We start from the raw sequence: 22,180 nt of genomic DNA on the forward strand, positions 1-22,180 counted from the left end.
TATCTACACAGCTCTGGCTGTCCTGGAACTCACTATGTAGACCAGGCTGGCCTTGAACTCACAGAGATCCTTCCACCTCTGCCTCCTCAGTGCTGGATTAAAGGCACATGTGCTACCCCCGCCTGGCTGTAGGTGTGTTATTAAAAATACTGCAGTGGGTTGTGTATCTTGGTTCTTGGAGCAGCTCTAAAGTTTCCCTTGGTCCTGACCCCAAGCTAGATCCTACTAAACCTGAGCAAATAGAGTGACCGTGCCTTGCACACCTCGCTTGAAGAGGGGCCCCATTCCCCCAGACTCAGGGCTTTCTTCCTCCCCTCTCTCCATGCCTCCATCTCTCCCTGCTCTGCTGCTGTCCACCTGCCTCCTGGTGTAGGTAGGCTGACCCTGTGCACCATTCAGAAACACACGATTGTGGACTCTGCTAAAACAACCCCAGAAGGTAGGCTTTGCAGAAAGACGTTTTTGGAATGATCTGTCAGTTCTCAGCGAGGAGACCCCAGGCAAAGCGCATAACCTATCTGAGCCTCCACAGCCTCTTGTAAAAATGAATTGTTAATTATCTTTTAGATCTGTTCGAGGAGACAAGGTGAACTCCAAACCATTGCCCCAACTTTAGGGATAGGTACAAGGAGGTCAGAGACCTGGAAAACCTGGAGTATGGAGCCCCCACCACGCCAGCGTTGCATTAGTTAGGTCGGGCATTAATGGTCTCTGCTGGCTGAGTGATTCAGACCCAGTTGCCCAATCCTCTCTGGCCTCACTGGCACCACCTGGAACTCGTGCCTCCCGGGCTTTGGCCTGCGTGGGTACTCCTACAGCGGGTCCCTTGCTAGGAGGAAGTGACCACGGGGGAGCTGCTGCGAACTCAGGGCGCCTGATACCGCGCCGCAGAAAAGGGGGTGCGCACCGGGAGTTCCCAACTCGGGGAGCTGCCGGGCAGGAGGCATCTCAGGCACTCGATCCTCCCTCCCTCGCCCCGGGTCCGGCCCCAGGCGGCTCTGGCCGGGCGGGCGGCGGGCAAGACGCTACCTGTGCGCGTGCCGGGCATTCCTGCTGCCGCCGCGCCGCCGCGCCCGGGCGCGCCATGGGCCTGATGCCGGCTGCGCGGGCTTTCTCCAGCTGCCGCGCCTGCCCACGGCCGCCCTGCCGCCTGCCCGCCTGCTGCGCGCCCGCCGCCCCAGGTAGGGGCTCGACGGGATGCGGGGCTCGGGGAGCCTGAGGGAGGGTAGCCACATCGCAGGGCCCGGGGATCCTAGACCGGTTCCAAGGGGCTGCGGCAGTGTACGTGCGTGCGTGTGCGTGTCGGTGGGAAGAGGAACGGGGAATCCCCCTGTCCATTGTGTCGGGGGTGAGAGCTTTGTGGAGAAACGGGAAACTGAGTCTAGAGACTCATCTCCTACTGCTCAGAGACCTAGCAGGAGGTGGGTCCAAGGCTGTGACTCCAAGCCCAGTTGGGAGCCTCTGGAAAGCCACCATCCAGAGGAGGGAATCGGTTTGCCTTGGGGACTGGCTGCCTTGGGCAACCCTGTCCTTTAGGGCCTTAGCCTGTGGTGGTTTTCCAGCCATGTTGGGGGCAAGTTAGAAGGGGTTTTCAATCCCTTCCCAATCTGAGGCTGTCTCAGTAGGCAGGGCCTGAGAGAGGGACAGTTGGCGGTCCAACCAAAGGGGAAGTGGGTGTTCAGAGTCGTGCATGAGCGGGTTCCAGATAGCGGTGGACCAAAGAGCAAGAAAGCCTGTAGTCAAGAGGGAGAGTGTAGATTTACCCAAAGTTTGCAGGCCTCCGGAGAATTGTTTTCTCTGTGTGCCTCCCCCTGACTGTGGCCTCCTCTCCACTGGGGAGAGCCAAAGGCAGGCAGTGGCCAAGCCGACCTGCTGCCTCAGCTCTGGGACCAGATCCAGGAGGGAATCCCAGTGGCCTCCATTTCTTGCTGTGGCAGGACCTCCCACCCCCCACCCCCCACCCCCAGGGCTTCCCTTGAGAGTAAGCAGAAAACCACTAGGTGCCCTGTGTTGGTGCGGTGCATTCACCCGTGGACATAGCTCCAGGACTTGGCAAGGAGGTTGAGGGCGGTTTCCAGGGTCTTCTAGAATAAGCTCTGAGCAGCCACAGGGTGGTTTCCACTTCTGCTTGAGATTCTGAGAAGTCCTCACTGGAGGCGTGTAGGGCAGGCTACAGGGAGCATCTGCAGGGTCATCCAGAGGAAAGCCCCCCCCCCCCCCCCCCCCCCCCGCCCGCTTCCTCTCAGTTGGCAGAGTGGGCACTTGGTGACGAGTGTGGGCCGGGACCTCTAGGAACCACATACCGGCTGGGTTTCCAGCAACCTGACAAGCCTCCTGGAACTGGTTCTTGGCATATTTCCTCTCCGAGACTTGCCAGGAGGGCTTTGGGAGTTCAGCAGGTGGGGCCAGGCCCTAGAGGGTCTGCCAGAGACACTGTGACAGAGAAAGCAGTGGGCAGGGCCACTGGAAAAGGAGGCTGCCGGTGGCCTGAACACGGCTTGCCCACAGCCAGGGAGGAAGACTCAGGAGGCTGAGCAGGAATGAGGTCTGGGTTTTTCCTTTCAAGAGTCCAGTGGGGGAGGGGATGCCCGAGGGATGTGGGTTCATCTTGGGCCTTGGGGCAGTCTGTGAACACGGATGTTTCCTCACTCTGTAGATGGAGACAGAGGCCTGTAGTCCACTGGTTTAGCCAAATGTGTGCCCCGAACCTGTGTCTCTTTGGTCTTACTGCTTGCCTGTCTGTGCCCCCACCCCACAGCATCTGGAGTCAGTGCTCACGTGACCCCGTGTCTCCTCTCCAGGCATGCTTCCTTATTCCCACCCTCCAACACCAGGTGTCCTCCATCACAACTACTCCATTGACCCCCTAATCCCCTTCCTCATACTTAGCTGTTTCCCTCGTCACCTCCTTCCCCAGACCTCTTCCGTTTTGAAGTGCCGAGACCTTGTGGCTTTCCCGCTGCTGGATGGCTGCCCTATTTGGGGGCAGTGATAAAGTTCAGGAAGACTTCGGTGTGAGGGGGGGTTTGGAAGGGGCTGTCACAGACAGACCTGTCGAGACTGGGTGCTGTGTGGACAGATGGGCTTGTCTGTGTTCTGTGCCTAGGGGCTGGGGGAGGCCGGCAGGGCAGAGCTTGCCTGGTAGCCTGGTTAGTACAGTGACGACCATGGGGAGTGGGGGCAGTTCTCTCAGCCCTGGGTGGCCCTGAGGCTTTTCACCATGGTAGCTCCCACATATCCACAGTCTTACTTTCCAGGTTTCTGGTTTCCAGTGGCCGCCTGCAGCCTGCTAAGTGGAAAATTCCAGAAACAAACAGCTCATAGTTTTAAATTGTGGACTATGATGAAATCTTGACCCCTCCCACTCGGCACTGTCCGGGATGTGAATCATCGTTTTGGGGTGTTCTTTCTGCTTCTGTCACCTGCCTATCAGATCAGTTGCCACGGTACTCTAGTGCTGCTATTCACATAAACTTCATTTTATTCAACAAGGACCCCGAGCACAAGAGCACTACCGGCAATTTGAGTAGTGGCGTCTTTAAGTGAAAATGTTAAAGTACGAAAAGATGTGTTCAGAGATGGGGTGTGGGGAGCCTGGGCATCCACATAACTTTCATTCTAGTGTATTGTTAAAATCGTTCTGTTTTGCCAACTACTTAGTTCAGGTCCGAAAGAGACAAATGGCCGTCTGTGGCACCGATTAGCATACGGGAGCTGTGCGTGCTGGCGGCCAGGCTCTCTCAGCACAAGTAGGCATCCTGGTTCTTCTCACCCTCTACCCTAAACTTCCCCAGCTCCTGGGCTTCCCTCCCCAGGCTCCTCATTCCCTTCTAAGTCTGCTGTTTTAGGTGTGCCCTTTCTCTGGTCTCCCTCTCTGGGCCCCTCCTTCTCACCACCCCCACCCCCTACACACACACACACACACACACACACACACACACACACACACACACACACCCGTCTCCTTTGCTCTTGCTCTCTCTCTTCCTCTCCTCTCATGGCCAGGTCCAGTCGGTTGGCCATGTTCAGTTTCCTACTTTCCCTCTCTGCTCTGAACTCTTCCAGATGCCTCTGGCTGTACTCTCCCTCATACCCACAATGAAAATCTTCCCCTCAACCATACCTCAGAGCAGTCACGTCCTCAGTTTATACATCTGGTGCCGAAACCCTCAGTTTATACTCTTAGATCGTAGTCTTCTTAGGGGATGGTGCTGTCTCCATTTCACTGGGGATCTGGGTTTGCCTCCCCTGAGGATAGGGGGCCTTCTGTTCTTAGCACAGGACCAGGCACAAATACACAGTGAGAGGCAGATGCCTGGGACACAGGGAGCAGGAAGGGGGCTGGTTGGAATCACCCGAGCTTTGTGAGTCTGTGGAGAGAATTTGGCGCGTCTTGTGTCTTCCTGACTGGCCTTCAGTCACTGGGAGCTGAGGCCAGGAGCTGAGTGCAGTGACTCAGGACAGGCTGAAGACCATACTATGTTTGTCCTTCCTATGTTCTTACCCCCACCCCCAACCTCTGCCAGTGGCCCTGTAGAAAGGAGTGCCTTGCACTGCTGTGACCCTGGGTGCGAGAAGTGATGGAGATAGAAGGTCCTGCCTAGCATGGGTGTTGTGGAATATTAGTTCAAGGTGTGTTACATCCGTTTATGCTGTGGAATATTTTTTATTACTACAAAGATGTGTTGCATTCTTTCATGTTGCATTTCTTTAACTCTGTGAAGCTGTGTTACTTTGCCTGTCTAAAACACCTAACTGGTCTAATAAAGAGCTGAATGGCCAATAGCAAGGCAGTAGAAAGAAATGGGCAGGGCTGGCAGGCAGAGAGAGTAAATACAAGGAGAAATCAAGAAAAGGAGAGGAGAGGAGGATGCCAGGGGCCAGCCACCCACCCACCCAGCCAGCCACGGAGTAAGAAGAAAAGAAAGATATATAAAATAAAGAAAGGTGAAAAGCCCAGAGCCAAAATGTAGTTAAAGAGAAACGGGATAATTTAAGTTAGAAAAGCTAGCTAGAAACAAGCCAAGCTAAGGCCGGGCATTCATTAAGTAAGAATAAGTCTCCTTGTATTTATTTGGGAGCTGGATGGTGGGCCCCCAAAGAGTTAAAACAAAACAGAACAAAAAACCCATCTACACATGGGTGTGGCTGTGTGAAAGCTGACATTGGAGACAGTGGAGGAGTGAGTAAAGCTGAATGAAAGGTCCATGTGAGTGATGGGGAGGAGGCAGGCGCCATGCCAAGCTAGCCCCTACCTGACCTGGAGACACTTTGTTCATGGGCCCTTCCTCTCTGTGTTCTATGCCTGCTCATTTGAAGTAATGGTTCTTCTGGTTACAACAGCCATGGTGTCCCACGGCTTCCCCACTTATCCAGACTCTAGTGTCGTTTGGGGAAGTCTGTATTCACAGGCTTAAAGCGGATGAGGCAGATAAACGCCTGACAGTAAGGAATCCTGCGCACTGCAGAGGATGGGCAGGGCGTTTCTTTCAAAGGGACTTCGGCCACTCCTGCTGTGTGGGAACTTAGCCCTGTTGCCACTGTAAGCACACATATTACATATTACGGGAGAAACTCAAGAGCTAGGCTGCAGCTCAGTGATAGAGAGCTTGCCTAGCGTGGAGACCTCAAAACAAAGAAGGAGAGAGGGAGGAAAAAAGCTAATTTTAAAAATGTTTCAAGCAAACTGGGCGGCGGTGGTGCACGCCTTTAGTCCCAGCACTCGGGAGGCAGAGGCAGATGGATCTCTGTGAGTTCGAGTCCAGCCTGGGCTACAGAGCGAGTTCCAGGACAGGCTCCAAAGCTACACAGAGAAACCCTGTCTCAAAAACAAACAAACAAATAAGTAAGTAAATAAGTACTCAACATGATAGGAGGTAAGCTCGTGCATCCTAGGCCCTGAGTGTGGGTGACTGAGTCCCGAGTGAGAGAAAAAGATCAAGGTCTCTGTGTCCTCGGACCAACCAGCTCTAACCCCAAAGGCTAGGACACTGTTAGAGGTGACTCAAGGCCTCCTGAGTCTGGCCTACTTTGAGCTGCCCAAGTAGCCAGCTTGTCCCTGGGCTCCAGGCTCTGACCCTTCCCCGTGCTCAGGGGACTAGCCTGCCGAGTCCCAGAAGAGGCAGGTTTCCCTCTTTGCCAGTATCACTTCCTCTGCTGTGACCCAGATGATCCCTGCCCGTGGGAACTGCTGCTGGGGACCTCCGTCTCCGTTCCGATGTGAATGATGGCGGCAGAAGAGCTTGGATGTTTGCCACACCCAGAGCCACACTGAATGGGCTGAACTTGGACCCTGCCACGGGCACATACAAGCTGACCTACTCACATGTTCACACGCACAAACAAGTGCAAACTGCGTGTGCGTATGGCGTGGGCCTCTTCTGCAGTATTGATGGTGCCCACCTGAGGTGTCCTAAGGGCTTTCCCAGAAAGGGGGTGTGGGGGAGGGGGCAGCTTCCTCCCCTGCTCGGTATACTTTGTTTCCAGATCATGCAGTTGAAGGAACAGCATTTGCGGAGCCATATCTTTATTTATTTGTAGTGTTTGGAATGGAACGCAGGGCCTCAGGAATGCTGGGCAAAGGCTTTACCAGGGACTGAGGTGTCTTATTTCTCCAGCCCTGGAGTGGGGAGTGAAGTGGGTTGCCAGATAGGTGGTTAAACTGGGCTGTCTCATGATCCATGTCCCACAAAACTACAGCCCTCCACACAATGGAGCTCTGGCATGATGCCCCTCCCATGCCCCAAAGGCTATCATCCATTGAAGTCAGCACAGTGAGGATGTGAATAACACCAGACGTTCTAAAGATCAGCAACCCCCCCCCCAGAGCAGTGGTCCTCAACCTGTGGGTCTCGACCTCTTTGGGGGTCAAATGACCCTTTCACAGGGGTTGCAGTCAGATACCCCGCATATCAGATGTTTACATTATGATTCATAACAATAGCAAAGTTACGGTTATGAAGTAGCCATGAAATAATTCTGTGGTTGGGGGTTCACCACAGCACGAGGAGCTGTAGTAAAGGGTCGCAGCATTAGAAGGCTGAGAACCACTGGCACAGAGCTGTGATCCAGCTGCTTAACCCTCGGGCAGAGAGCTTTACAGATCTTGGCTCCTTAATCTCTTTGCCTGGGTTACCAGGAAACTTGTAGCCTTGTATGTGGAATTATCAGGGTTCTTAGCCAGAAACCCCTCTGCTTCCCTCTGTCCTTCATTCTTCTAACCTGCAGCTGCTCTCTGGTCCTCGTTACATATTTGGATTCTTTTCTTTCTGATGTTTTGCTTTCTTTTCTCCCGAATGTTTTTTTGAGGTATAGCATATTGGGAAGTGCGCAAATGATTCAGGCACCGTTCAGTGGCCTTGCTTTATTTAAGTGTGTGTGACTAGGGTAGCGTGTCAGGTTCAGACCCAGGAGTGCTGGCACCCCACAAGCCTGAGGCACCTCTGGTCACTGAGCCATAAGAGCCAAGTTCCGGCCTGACATCAGTTCGACTTGTCTGTGGCTTCACATGAACGAAGTTACACAGTGTGTGTTCTGGAGCTCATTGATTAGGCTTACGATTATGGTTTCTGTTCTTAAGAATTTTCATAAAATAAGCCTACTTTACCATCTGCTTCACCCTTCATAAAGCTCAGTAGTATTAGCCTTCTTCACATGGCGGAGAAACCATCCTTCACCACCATCTTCGGAGCTGTACCGCTCAATAGTTACGGCCACCTCCCCCTCAGCCCCCAGCAACCACCATTGCACTTCCTGTCTCTGAGCATGGCAATGTAGGAATCTTACCAGTTTGGTCACATCGCTTTCCTTCCTTTGTGAGTGCCTCATTTTGCACAGTGCCTTCTGGATTCTTCCATGTTGTAGCCTCTGTCAGCATTTCCTGACTTCTGCAGGTACGGCACATTATGTGTATTGATGGACAGCTGAGTGCCTCCCACCTTGTGTTGCTGTTTGGAAAGCTGCTGTGCATGTGTGCACATCACCCCACTTTTGGTCTTTTCCCGTGTCTAACTGGAGCAGGAATTGTTTCCTTGAAAGACCCACCACACTGCATATGTATCCCAGCAGCACCATCTCCCGTCCGCTTAAGTGGTGCACAGTGCTTTATTCCTCTACCCCACGCCGTGCATAGAGCTTCGGTTCCTCTACCTCTTCACCAGCTCTCCCCAGTTTTTACTCCTCCTCCTCCTCCTCCTCTTCCTCCTCCTCTTCTTTTTTTGTTTTTTGTTTTTTGTTTTGTTTTGTTTCGAGACAGGGTTTCTCTGTGTAGCTCTGGCTGTCCTGGAACTCACTCTGTAGACCAGGCTGGCCTCGAACTCACAGAAATCTGCCTGCCTCTGCCGCCCCCCCCCACCCCCGTGCTGGGATTAAAGACATGTGCCAACACTGCCTGACAAGGTTTCTTTTCTTTTGATAGTAGCATCGTGAGGGATGTCTGGTGTGTGTGTGTGTGTGTGTGTGTGTGTGTGTGTGTGTGTGTGTGTGATAGTACACATGTGAGGACAGAAGTCAACCTTGGTTGTCTCTCCTTATTGGGGACAGGATTTCTTGTTCATTGCCAGCGAGTTTTCAGGGATCCTCCTATCTCATGTAGGAGCACTGGGATTACACGCGTGTGCTACTGTGTCCAGATTTTCACGGATCTGAACTGAGGTCCTCAGACTTGTGTGTCGAGAGCTTGACCCGCTGAGCTGAGCTATCCAGTGCTCATGCTCATCACGTTGTTTTGATGCTGTTTGCACATCAGTGTGTCAACAGTCTCGTCCTGTGAGCTGTACCTCTTACCTCCCTTCTGCAGCGGCACCCAGGAGACTGACCCGTGAGGGATCTGCTCATTTTCTTGTGCCTGGGCATGGCATAGTTTCCCATCTGGAGTGAGTTCCAAATCCACCAACACAATGCTTCCTGAGGGCCGTTTTCTCCTGACTTGGACAAGCCCTAAAGGCCAGGCTAGCTGCACGCCTACTGCTTCCCTAACAGCCCCAACTAGCCCACCTGGGTGTGCCTTCCCAGTGTCTAATAATCTGTTTCCTTGGGAAGAGCCTCCTTTGGCACATACAGTATTCTCTCTCTGCCTTCCACTGCCCCAGACACCCTTCACCCGCTATTGATCAGTGTCAGGGGAGTATGAACAGTCCCTTTCTGTGTCCAGGGATCTTTGGGCAGCGGCTGGAGGACACAGTACACCATGAGCGGAAGTATGGTCCCCGTCTGGCACCTCTGCTGGTGGAGCAGTGTGTGGACTTCATCCGGGAGCGAGGACTCAGTGAAGAGGGCCTCTTCCGTATGCCCGGGCAGGCCAACCTGGTGAGGGACCTGCAGGATTCCTTCGACTGTGGGGAGAAGCCTCTGTTTGACAGGTGAGCTCTGGGGACAGGGCAGTATAGGTGGAACCAGTTGCTAAGACTCCTGTCGTTTCCTCCCCGGCACCAGCTCCTGAGCCGAGCCCGGTGTGCTGGCTGCCTCACGCACGTTTAGCCAGTCTGCTCAGAGGGCAGAGTACGAGGGCACAGAATCACGCTGGTCCCCTCGTCTTCTTGAGATTGTCTGCCACAAACAAGGTCAGCCATGTGGTAGTTCCCACAGCTTCTCTGACCCAGGTAGAGGGATGAAGACCTCAGCTAGCTGCCCAGCCAGCGTGGCTTAGGCACAGCTGCATCTAGGATTAGCTCACTGCAGCGGGCTCTTAGCTCTCCCTCCTCTCAGTGACCCAGCCCAAGTTTCCATAATGGTATGACGGCATAGCAGCTGAGTTCCGTCTCAGTCAGGTTTTTCTTTTCTTTTTTTTTTTCTTTTTAGAGATTTATTTATTTATTATGTATACAGTGTTCTGTCTGCATGTATCTGTATCACTGCAGACCAGAAGAGGGCGCCAGATCTCATTACAGATGGTTGTGAGCCACCATGTGGTTGCTGGGAATTAAACTCAGGACCTTTGGAAGAACAAGCAGTGCTCTTAACCTCTGAGCCATCTCTCCAGCCCTCAGTCAGGTTTTAGGACAGGTAGACAGTCGCTTCTGCCCACCTTGGATCTGTACTCGTCACTGAGGCTTTCCCACAGCCAGGGGAAGGACAACTACATCCGCTGCCCAAGGCCTGAGAGTGGGGGAGTGGGGGGGAGTGGGGGGGTGGGGGGGTGGGGGGGTGGGGGAGTGGGGGAGGAGTGGGGGAGTGGGGGAGTGGGGGGGTGGGGGAGGAGTGGGGGAGGAGTGGGGGAGTGGGGCTTGCCTCTCCGTGGGGTTGTGTGAGCTCCCTTCTCTCTGCCGGGATCCCACTCGTTACAGATCAGTTTTGTGCAGAGTTCTTGTGTCAAGCCATCAAAGCAAACCAGACATCCATAAAGCTGCCTTTTCTGGTATCTCGGCTCAAACCGAGGCTCCCGCTGCCACAAGACAAGCCCTGCAGTGCTCACAGCCCTGGGCTTTCCTGGTCTTACAGAGTGTAACAGTTATCTGTCCAGCTTCTTCCCAGACCCGTGGCCGTAACCAGAGGGTTGCCACTTCTTTCCTTAGCTGTGGTGCTCAGGACTAACCACTGGGCATTGGAGTCCCTTTCTTTACCTGGAGCCTTGTGAAGCCCTGTCCACAGCTTGTAGAAGCTTGTGGGAAACAGTGGCTTTTAGAAATGCCCAGAGTCAGACCTACTGCTGTAGTGTTGGATGACACACTGGAAGGGTGTCAGACCTCACACCGCCATATTCAAACTCACTGGGGTCTCCTGGCGAGGTACCAAGCCTTCTGCCTAACCCACCCTCTGATATCATCAGCTTACCATGCCTCCTGTTTAATGCCTGGTGCCAGCTGGGCTCAGCTTGGTTCCGATCCCTGAGTTCAGCTCCATAGACCTACATCTCAGCTTTGGCAGCATGACCAGGCCCTTGCTCCAGGCTGCGGCTCCGCCCCTTCCATCATGGCCCCCCCTTCCTGGGGTTTTAACAGTCCCTTCTCCCAGGTAGGTGGCTCAGCAGTGTCCTCCCCCAGGGGCAGTGCTTCAGAAACTGTTCCTGAGACTGTTCTCTCCCAGTTTCTGCTGTTCTTATAGAGCTGTGTCCACCAACTCACAGGGTCCCGGGGCTCTGCTGCCTTGTCCCTCCTCACAGTGTGCTCCGGGGCTCTGTTCCCCATAGCTCACTCGTGGGGACACCTTAGGGCTTTACTGCACCCTACTCATAGAGGCCCAAGGGCTCTGCTCCCCTGCCCACCTGCTCACCGTGAGCACTGGAGCTCTGTTCTCTACAGCTCATTCACAGGGAGTCCTCCTTCCACCAACCAACTGGGCTTGCGTGACAGGGCTCCCTGTCCCGGACTTACTCTGCCTTGAGCTGTGGCGCCCCCTGCACTAGCCTGCCTCTAGGCCCTGCTTCTGGCCTTGGTCTTCCTCTACCACAAAACTCCTGTTCATCTGCTTACCCTTTCTGCAGAGGAGCATTCAGCCCCAGGGCTGTGTGTGTGTGTGTGTGTGTGTGTGTGTGTGTGTGTGTGTGTGTGAGAGAGAGAGAGAGAGAGAGAGAGAGAGAGAGAGAGAGAGAGAGAGAGAAAATTAGGAAGCCAGTGGAGGCTGGGGGTGCAGATAAGAGCTTGTGAGCCAGTGGGGGGGGTGTGCATGTGTGTGTTCTCTCCAGGATTGGAGACAAGTGAGAGGCAAGGCCTGCATGGACAAGAGGGTGACTTTGGGAATAAAGAGAGGATGGGAAGCTGCAGGTGGAGGCATGGGCCGTGGAGACAGCTGATTTGACCAGAGCAGTCTGCTGACCCACTGGGCCTTCTGTGGCCTTGCCTCAGCCCACCAGCTACATGTAGCGTTCGCTGTGAGACTCCCAGGCTGATGGGCCCAGGCCCGTCGGCCTGGAACGCTCTGGTGCTGGTGAGAATGTGTTGGGGGTGCAGTGGGTTCATAGTGGGTTCAGTGTGGGAAGAGGATTCAGGGACACTGGAGCCAAGTGTTAAAGCAAAGAGCAGCCGTGAGTGGGGATGGAAGGCTGCAGAGGAGCCAGAGTGTGAGGAGCAGTGGCCATGGGGTACAGCTGAGCCGCAGGTCTCTGTGGGTGATGGATGGTGTGGGAGGGGCCTTGAGCAGGAACGCAGGCAGGAAGGTCTGTGGACTGGAGCGGGTACCATGTAACCAGTCCCACTTCCTGTCTCCCCGAGGCAGCAGCAGCAGCTAACCCTGAAGAGTCCCATTTGGGAAGGGCACTGGCCTCCAGCGTGGACAGAGAAAGTGGCCCAGGAGAAGGCAGTGGCCAGCAGAGGCACGCTTGGCTTGAGAGGGGCGGTCAGGGGAGAAGCCTGCGTGTATGGATCTTGGGTGCTTGTGCTCATGTGGAAGTCCATAATCTCAAAGGTCTGCCAAAAGGATCCTAGCACTTTTGATGCCAGTGTGGTACACGGCCATGGCCAAGTGTCACCTTATTAGCACAGCCGAGGTTTGCTGGCTCCAGGCCATCTTGGAGTGTCCACTCTGTGGAACTTTAAGTTGGGCCTGAAAGCCGGGGCCTAGGAAAGTCTCCTGGGGCCCAGGTGTAGCTTGAGGTGCCAGCTTAGAAGAGGAGCCAGCTGTGGCCAGAACTGCCCCGCAGAGCCCAGGTAGATAGGAAAAGAGAAAGTGAACCTGACCTGGGAATACCCTTGAATCCCTCCACCGCTCTGCCCTCCCCTCACCCCACTTCAACCTAGGCATCTCTGAGCCAGGAGTGGAGACTAAGTCCTGTTGTGGACATCCAAGGCCCTAGAGATGGAGTGAGGAGCTGAGACCAGAGGCAAGGACCTGACCTCTCTCTCACCTGCCCAGTTAGTACTTAGATGCCTGCTCTCTGCAGGAAGGTCAGCCCTGATGGGGTTCCTCTGATACAGATTTCCCGATTCAGCCAAGGTTCATCCCGGGCACTTAGCAAGTTCAAGCAAAGGCTTGGCTGTACTCCATGAGAGCTTCCTGTGAAGCTGGTCCAGGTCACAGGTAATTCCTTCCACCCTGAGCAACTGTCCTGAGCGGAACAACCATGCCCTGTGGCTTCTGCAGCAGAACATCTCCCAAGTCCCACACTGGGAACACAAAAGAGAGTTCTCCTCACGCCTTAGACACTAGGTTCTGAGCCAGTGGTGTGGGGCTGATGAGTAGATCCAAGCTGGAGATTCTGGTCTCTCCTCACCCTTCCCACAGGGGCCCTGCTCCCTGGGCTTGCAGGTAGCCTGGGTCTGACCTTGACCAGGGGCTGCTGGCTCCAGAGGAGCCTGGCTGTATGCATACACCTTGACCTGAGACCAGGTACTGTCCTGGTCTCATGTGAGGTAGAGTGTATGTGTTAGTCCTCCAACTTCCTGGGGTCCTGTTCTCACTCAGGCCCCCCTTTTTATCCCAGCACCACAGACGTGCACACAGTGGCCTCCCTGCTGAAGCTCTACCTTCGGGAGCTCCCAGAGCCAGTCATCCCTTTCGCCAGGTATGAGGACTTCCTCAGCTGCGCCCAGCTGCTCACCAAGGACGAGGGGGAGGTCAGTGCCTCCCGGGACATATCCTGGGGGTGGGCTGGGGGGCAGCAGGCTTGTGGAGTCAAGACTTATCAGTGGCGCATAGGTCCTGACTGGAAGGCTGTTGTGTGGGGGAAGGAGGGCCCCCCAAGTGCTGTGCGTTCTGTGTAGGACTCTAGTTTCCCTCGGATATTTATCTCAGAAGTAAAGAGGGGGTGGGGTGGAATGCAGATCCCTCTTAACACGGGGACCCAGTTCTGGCCACCTTACACCATTCTTCTGCTTCACCGTTGTCTCCCACACCTGGCTCAGGCTTCCAGGCTTGCACAGTTTTGAGACCAAGGAGCCCCGTTACCTGTTTTCTGAGGAGCGGTGTCTGCCCCCTCCCCTCCACCCTCTGCAGCTCTGAGCTGCTGCTGCTGCTGCTGCTGCTGCTGCTGCAGAAAGACTGTTTGCCTTCTCTGTGACTGTGGGGGGGGGGGGGTGAGAGTTGTTACCTGGCAAATATTTGGGCCCCAATAAGTGAGCTGAGACATTCCTCTGTGGCCTTGCAGAGGCTCTCACCCCTCACTCCAGCTCCCAGACATGAAGTCAGTCTCCTCAAGAGGTCACAGCTGCACTTTGGAGGGATGGAGGAGGTCAGCTGGGACTGGTCACACATCCCTCCCTCCTCCTGTCCCGTCTTCCTCCAGTCAGAGGAGGCCTTACTGCTGGTGTTTGAAACTCTATGTTCTCTTTCCTTTACAAGGGGACTCTGGAGTTGGCTAAACAAGTGAACAACCTTCCTCAGGCCAACTACAACCTGCTCCGATACATCTGCAGGTAAGTGGCCTGTTTGGAGCTACTCTGCTCATTCCCTCCACCCCTAGAGAGACAAAACCGTGCAGAGGGGCCATTCACGTTCTCAACACTGCCTCCCTCACCGAGTGTGGGGATGGCCAGGAGCGTGCAAGAGCACAGAGCTGCAGGAGGCGGCCGGTGAATCCTTTCAGAAGGAGCCTGCCCCTGCCTTCCTGGGTACCTCTCACTTCCCTTCCCCACAGGTATAGACCCTCATGTAGCCACGTTCTGGGTGCTGGTAGGGGCCTGCAGGGATGACACTCACACAGCTCTTAGTGGGGTCTGAGCTTCTGGGGCATTTGCACCAAGGATGACCTTATCTTGTCCCTTGGCCTTCGTTTCTCATGGTAGTCTTAGATCTCAGGAGCGTTCTTCCTGGATCTCATAAGCTGCAGCTGACTGTGCCCGGCAGCCATGGAGAGCCTGGGAGGCCTGGCTGAGTGTGGGGATGGAATGGGGCCTGAGGGCACAAAGATGCGGCCGTGTGGTGGGGTTGGGGGTAGCGGGTGTGGCTAGGGGGCATGAATATATGCAGGTGCAGGTTGGGTGGTTATGGTATATGCCTAGGTATTGGAAGCAGGATCATAGTGTAGTGGGTGGTTAGGTATAGTGTAGCTGAGTGGGTATGGATGGGGTGGGTTTTGTGTGAATGTGGCTGGACTTAGGCTGTTTATAGCTGTGACACATGGGGGCGCATGGAAGCATAGGTGTGCCGGGTGTGGTATGGTGAATTGATGGGGCTTGTGGAAGAGCATGTAGTATGGCAGGTGGCTGGCTGGTATGGGGTGGGCATCATTGGTATGGTATGGTGAGTGTATCTGAGGGGTGTGGCTAGGAGTGTCAGTGTGGTGGGTGGCTAGGCAGTGTAGAGTGGGCTAGGTGATGTAGGTGTGGGCTGGGCTTGGTAGGGTGTGGTATGGTGGGTGGGGCCAGGCAGGGCTTGGAGCTCACAGTAGGTTGGGCTTCGGGATTTGCTGCTTCTCCAATTGCTTCTCTTCTCTTTTGCAGGTTTCTGGATGAAGTGCAGGCCCACTCGAATGTCAACAAGATGAGCGTCCAGAACCTGGCAACAGTCTTTGGCCCTAACATCCTTCGGCCTCAGATAGAGGATCCAGTGACCATCATGGAAGGTAAAAAGGGAGGTGGCTTGGCAGTGCCCAAAGCACAGCTCAGAGCCAGGCCAGGGGGACAAGAGCTTAAATGTCCTGTCTCCACCTCGAGGGACAAAGCCTCCTTCCCTCCGTCCGTCCCCTTGTGGCTGGTAGCAGCTGGTTATTGGAAACAATTAAAATGGCCAGTGGTTAGAGAGGCTAGAGCAGCTGGGAGGCAGGAGGCCTTGTCCTGGAGCCCACACTGATGTGTTCTGCTTTACTGTCACAGTGAGGTGACTGTCTCAGGTTCCTGGATGACAGACCTGTGCCAGCACCAGGGAGTTTTTCTTTTGTGATAGTAATAAGAAAATGATGTTTTCAAAAGGGCAACATGGCGCAGCTGAGGGGGGGGGAATCACTTCAGTCCGGGAGTTTGAGGCCAGCCTGGACACCAGGAGACATGCTCTCAGAAAAGGAAAGAGGTGAGAAAGGGAAGGACTAAGCAGCCTCCGTGCTGTAGTTCGTCTGGGCCATTCAGTTGCAGTCCTCACACCGGCCTGTGTGTGATAATTGTCTTTAAGTCCCAGATGAGGAAACGGAGGCCAGGCGAGGTGAGATGACTCACCGGGGACCTGTCAGCCAAGCCTGCAGAGGGCCCGTGTAGAGAGAGGCGAGTAGAAACAAGAACCCGAATGCACAGGCCTTTGGGAAATCTGTCCCCAATAGAGCCCTGTAAGGACCTTGCTGCCCAGCATGTTCACATCTAGTTGGTGGGGGACACTCCTGAAGTCCTGGCTTAGGACTGAGGACATGGGTCCCAACATGGATGCCAGCAGCAGCCACACAGCCCAGTCTGGGTGGGCCCAGTTTTCTGGCTGAGAAGTACCTCCTGGGATTCCTCCTGGGCCACTTGATTTCCATGTGGCATCCACCCAGCCGTGGTCTTTCTCATCCTTGGTGAACCTCTCAACTCTGGTATTTGGTGGTGGGTAGTTGGAGGGAGCACGGCTATCGAGTAGACACTGTTGACCTTGGGATGACCGTGTCCTTACTGCTGAGCCCCATACCACCGCCATGGGAGCCGTGCATCTCTGGGATGATGGAGGGGTAGGAGGCCAACACTATGCATATGTGCGTTTATGTGTATACATATCTCCACACACATTAAGACTTCATAGGGCTAGAGCCGTGGCTCTGTGGTCAAGTGCATTTGCTGTTCTTACAGATGACCCAGTTTGGTTGCTAGCACCCACATGGCAACTCACAACAATTTGTGGTTCCAGGGGATCTGACATTCTCTTCTAACCTCCACAGGTACTAGGCACACATGCCATGCACATAAATACATGCAGGCAAAATACTCACACACATAAAATAAGTACTTTTAAAAAAGATATATTTCTTCTTTTTTTTTTTTTTGGTGTGTATCAGTGTTTGGTCTGCATGCATGTCTGTGCACCATGTGCATGCCTGTGCCTGCTGAGGTCAGAGAAAGGCATTGGATCCTTAGGAACTCGTGTTATGGATGGTTATGAGCCACTCTCTGGGTGCTGGGAATTGAACCCAAGTCCTCTGCAGGAAAGAAAAGTGCTCTTAACTACTGAACCATCTTCCCAGCCCTCAAATAAGTAATTTTTTAAAAAGATATATACATATATGCGTGCGTGCGTGTGCGTGTGTGTACCCTGTTCCAGAGCCCTGTGTCCTCAGAGGGTCTTCATTAAAGCACAGCCTGAAGCAGCAATAGCAAGCACAGGAGAAACTGGGTTCTGATGCACTCTGACCTACTAGGCTCTGATTTCCAGCTCCATCCTGCCACCCATCATCCTGTGGCCTTGATGAGCACCGTGTCTGCATGGCACCTCCCTTCTCCTAGGTGGGCAGCGCTATGCTTCCTCCATGCTCAGGGGCTTTGTGGGCACAGTCCTGTCTGAGCCTGGTCCTGGCTGGTATGACCGTCCCTCTTTCGGATACACGTGAAGGTGCCCTGCAGGAACAGGCATCCCGTGTCTGAGCTGTAGCTGACCCTGAGTGTGTTGGAGGCGTGGACTGGACCACTCACTGCCAGCCTCTCCTCTCTCTTTCTCACAGGCACGTCTTTGGTTCAGCATCTGATGACTGTCCTCATCCGCAAACATGGACAGCTCTTTACCGCAACCTCCCTCGAAGAACCTGCTTTACCACGTGGTACGGCCCAGAGCACAGTGGAGTGGGGCTCCGAGGAGGTCACCAGGGACCGCCAGGGTGAGCCTGGTAGCCCTGGCTTGCCCACACACAGGACCTCATCTCTGGATGGGCCAGCCGCAGCAGTTCTCTCCAGAACTTCTCCCCCACGCCTTGGCAGCCAGACTGGCTCAGCGGCCACCAGCCCTGGGAAGAGGATGCATACTTTGCCCGGCTGGAAGTCCTCCTTTCGGCAGGGGTCACGGTCAGAGAGCCCAAAGGGGGGCAGCTCGTCCTTAGAGGTACCCATCGTCTCCTCCGGTGGGAACTGGCTCATCAACGGGCTGTCCTCTCTGCGTGGCCACCGTCGGGCTTCATCGGGGGACCGCCTCAAGGATGCAGGCTCAGTGCAGAGACTCTCCACCTACGACAACGTGCCCCCATCCAGCCACTTTCCTAGCACTGCCAGCATGGCCAGCATGGCGTGGTCTGCAGCCTCATCCTCCCGAGAGGCCTCCATCAGCAGCTGCACGGCCTGCCGGGCCAGTGACTCTTCCGCCTGCAGCTCCTTACACACCGAGTGGGCTCCTGAGCCCTCTCCCCTCCCCAGCAGCAGTGAGGACCACAGGTCACCAGACCTGGGCCACAGCCTGGATGAGGCATGTGCGGGCAGCGGCAGCAGTGACCCCAACGACCCGGGCAGCCCCCCACAGGCTCACGTCCGCCGCTGCCGGGCTCTCCAGGGCCAGGTGGCCGCGCTTAGGGCAGAGCTGTGTCAACAGAGGACTGAGTACGAGAGGAGCCTGAAAAGGTAAAGGGCCCAGCGTAGGCTGGCCACTGAGACAGCTGCAAGGGGCAGGGCTCAGAGCGGCCGGCCTCCAGGCTTCTTTCCTTGGAAAATGACCCTAGGATATACGGGGTTGGGAGTGGGTCAGCCAGCAGGCCTCCACAAATGCCTACCGAGAGCAGCAGGACAAGCAAGAATGTTAGCTGGTCTGTAGAACAGGAGTCAGGAGCCAGGTGGCTCTCCAGGACCACGTGGGTGAGAACAGAGCCTTGGATAACTCTGCCACTGGGGTGGCCACAGAGAGGGCTGCCCAGTGTGCAAACCAGCCTACTCTTGGTGCCTTGATAGCTCTGTTACTTAACTACACAGGCCCCCTCCTTGGGAAGAATGGGAGGGGGGCACAATGGAGGCCCTTGTACTCTGACAGAGTGGCCTGAGCTACTTGGAAGGAGAGTTTGTAATGAGGGTGGTCTCTAGCACAGGAAAGAAGGGGATATTGTACCTTGTCGCACCCAGCAGGCTTTTGGAAATATGCCTCTGTTGGCATACATGGAGCCCCATTCTGCCCCCTGTTATCCAGTCTCTGCCATCCCAGTATTTCTCTAAGAGACTATTTGTTTGTGAAATACAGATACTGCTCTGGATATATGCTGGGGGCTATATCCCAAACTCACCAGAATTCCCTGCCTCACTCTTATTTGGGGATGTCAGGATGAGACCATGCACAAGACTCATTAGATACATTGGCATGCTAGGAAGTGGATAAAGGACAATAACACTGGGAGGAAAGGGAGGCCTCTTCGGGAGAGGGTAGGAAGGCTTGGGGTGGGGCTAGGGAAGTAAGCCTCGGAGCTGTGCCAGCCTTGAGCAGGGAAGTAAGGCAGGGCCTTTTAACCTGGATGATGCTTGCATTTATTCAGAGGACAGTGAGTGTGAAGAAGTTAATGGAGTGTCCCAAGGACTTTGGCTCCTCTGATAAGAAAGCTTCCTGGAGGTCCAGTAGGAACCAATTAGGAGGCCATAGGAGTCCAGGCCCATGGGGGTGACATGGGCCACAGGGGCAATAGCGGAGATGGGAGAAACAAGAGTTTTCAGCGCATGTTCTGAAGATCGATTGGATGGGCCTTGCTCACTGACGGGTGGGAAGAGCTCATCTGGCATCTAATACGGGTTTTAGAGCTGAAGAGAAGAACTGTAGGCAGGTGCTCCTTGGGCAGGAGAACTAGATGGGACAGGGCATGACTTGAGGAAGCTGTCAGGAGCTCCATGTTGGGACTTTTCAGTTGGAGATGCTCATGAACAGGCCGGGAGCTTAATAGGAGGGCTTAGCACCAAGAGCCTGGACAGGGTCACTCTCGCATAGCATAGAAAGGAGGGGAGGACCAAGCAAGGAGAGGATAGCAAAGAAGGGCTGGGGACAGAAGAGAAGCTAGTGAGACCTCAGTGCCATCCTCCGTGAGGTCCCCTTTCTGATAGCATGCCTGTTGCTATGGTGAAGGGAGGTCACCTTTCTCTAAGCATTGTGTTCGGTGTCTGGGGGCGGAGGGAGGCTGATATCCAGTCCATAGACACACTGTTTCCTGGTGCTTTGCTGCATGCAGATCGTCCCTGTGTGGTGACTACAGCGCTCTGGGGAGTATGTGGGGGAGTCACCTCTGCATTTCAGCAGATGCTAGGTCCACTGTCTTCTGCTTGTCAATGCCATGGAGCTCAGACTGTTGTGTAGGCTCTGAGACGTTGCTAGACGTGCAGGGTGCTCATGGGAGGCGCCCCAAAGAGGACATGAAGGGCAGACAGGCATTTCCTCTGGGTTTATGTTTCTCCAGAGCCCTGCATAGACAGCAGCAGGAGGTGTGGGTAAGAGTATAGGAAGAAAGGTCAGGGGGCCTCTGCTCCTCTTGCTAGTGGCAGATGATCCCTCACCAGGACAGTTGACAGGGCTGGAGGGACAAAAGGCTATAGCTAGTGAGGGCTCAGGGATCCTGCTAGTCCCAGTGCTCAGGCAGGCATCCTTAGGGTGGCCCTTCTGGGTCACAAATCCAAGGAAGCCTCCTTGTAGGGAGCCCCCACTGGCTTGCAGAAGTGGGCAAGGCTGTGAGAGCGCACCCCCCCCCCCCACAGTCTTCTGTCACCTCTCTGCCATGGTGAAACCCAGGGCCATTCTTGCTGTAACAGTGCTCCCTGTGGGTGGGGTCAGTCTGTGACAGCATCCCTGTAGCTGGAGTCTGTGACAGCATCCCTGTAGCTGGAGTCTGTGACAGCATCCCTGTAGCTGGAGTCTGTGACAGCATCCCTGTAGCTGGAGTCTGTGACAGTGTCCCTGTAGCTGGAGTCTGTGATAGCACTCCCTGTAGCTGGAGTCTGTGATAGCACTCCCTGTAGCTGGAGTCTGTGATAGCACTCCCTGTAGCTGGAGTCTGTGACAGCATCCCTACAGCTGGAGTCTGTGACAGTGTCCCTATAGCTGGAGTCTGTGACAGTGTCCCTGTAGCTGGAGTCTGTGACAGTGTCCCTGTAGCTGGAGTCTGTGACATCGTCCCTGTAGCTGGAGTCTGTGACAGTGTCCCTGTAGCTGGAGTCTGTGACAGCGTCCCTGTAGCTGGAGTCTGTGACAGCGTCCCTGTAGCTGGAGTCTGTAACAGTGTCCCTGTAGCTGGAGTCTGTGACAGTGTCCCTGTAGCTGGAGTCTGTGACAGCGTCCCTGTAGCTGGAGTCTGATACTCCCTCTTCCTGATTTTTCAGCATCGAGGAGGGCAGTGCTGACTTGCGGAAGCAGATGTCTCGTTTGGAAGAGGAGCTGGACCAGGAGAAGAAGAAGTACGCCATGCTGGAGATAAAGCTGCGGAACTCAGAGCGGGCGCGTGAGGACGCGGAGCGCAGGAACCAGCTGCTGCAGAGGGAGATGGAGGAGTTCTTTGCCACCCTGGGAAGCTTGACTGTTGGGACCAAAGGGGCCAGAGCCCCTGAGTGAAGGGAGCAGAAATACATGTCTGTATATGTCCACTCACTCTCCCTGCAGGGCTGGCACGGGCTGCAGAGGAAGCCAGAAGCTTCAAGTTTGGGCCAGGCCACCAGCAGGGCCATCTGCCCTCAAGCGCCAAATAGAAAGAGCCTGACAGCCCACAGGGACTATCAGGACCCCACATAGTCCAGGCAGGATCTGGATGCTTCTCCAAAACTCTGGGTCCCAGCAGGTGTTAGAGGGGACAGTGCCAAGATGAGCATTAGCCCCTCATCCAGGAAAAATCCCCAATGGCCATCCATAAGGACGGCACCTAAGGGCAGGGCCACTGCCAAGAACTTCACTCCTTATTAAATGTGCTCTGAAAGCATGGTGCCTGTCACCAGCCTCATTCTTCACGTCTGTGCCAAGTGGAGATTACCCAGTGAAAGGTTGAGTGTCCCCCGGTGGAGCTCCCTGAGGGTCCCAGCACTGTGGTTGGGGAAGCCACTCTTTCAGCTCTCCCACCTCAGCCTTTGTGGCTACTTCTTGCGCCCTGCAAGGTCCCCTGGGCTGCCCTCTGTAGCCTGCTTTCCTCTGCAGGGGTTCAGCTCTGCTCCAGAGGGCTGGGCCTGCAGGAGAGCAGAGCTGGTGGGTCCTCTAGGTGTCTCTCACTTTATATTGGGCCTGGCCCACCTTCCAGATCTCGGAGTGAGGCTGGCCACATAATTTCCATATCTACCCACTCCTCTAGACATCCTCAGACCTTGTGTCCCCCCTCCGCTACCCCATCCCCAGCCTACAGGCAGCTCAGACGGATTCTGGTAGCTGCAACAAAATACAGAAACAATTTAGGAAGGCCCTCAGCTGGTGTGGCCTGAGAACTGATCTAGCT

The 22,180-nt window shown here is 54.9% G+C and overlaps 1 protein-coding gene across 1 annotated transcript in view; it reads left to right on the forward strand.

The window, feature by feature from the left end:
• Arhgap22 (Rho GTPase activating protein 22) overlaps positions 1 to 21,709 on the forward strand; it is a 141,043-nt gene extending 119,334 nt beyond the window's left edge. The window contains exons 5-10 of the mRNA XM_059274124.1: positions 9,152 to 9,359; positions 13,355 to 13,487; positions 14,212 to 14,285; positions 15,312 to 15,433; positions 17,486 to 18,368; positions 21,087 to 21,709. Coding sequence (XP_059130107.1) covers positions 9,152 to 9,359; positions 13,355 to 13,487; positions 14,212 to 14,285; positions 15,312 to 15,433; positions 17,486 to 18,368; positions 21,087 to 21,315 — 1,649 coding nt within the window. The 3' untranslated portion in view covers positions 21,316 to 21,709. The remainder of the gene's footprint in view (positions 1 to 9,151; positions 9,360 to 13,354; positions 13,488 to 14,211; positions 14,286 to 15,311; positions 15,434 to 17,485; positions 18,369 to 21,086) is intronic.
• Positions 21,710 to 22,180: the final 471 nt, after the last annotated feature.

Source organism: Peromyscus eremicus, chromosome 9, assembly GCF_949786415.1.
Source record: "Peromyscus eremicus chromosome 9, PerEre_H2_v1, whole genome shotgun sequence".
NCBI classification, from domain to species: domain Eukaryota; kingdom Metazoa; phylum Chordata; class Mammalia; order Rodentia; family Cricetidae; genus Peromyscus; species Peromyscus eremicus.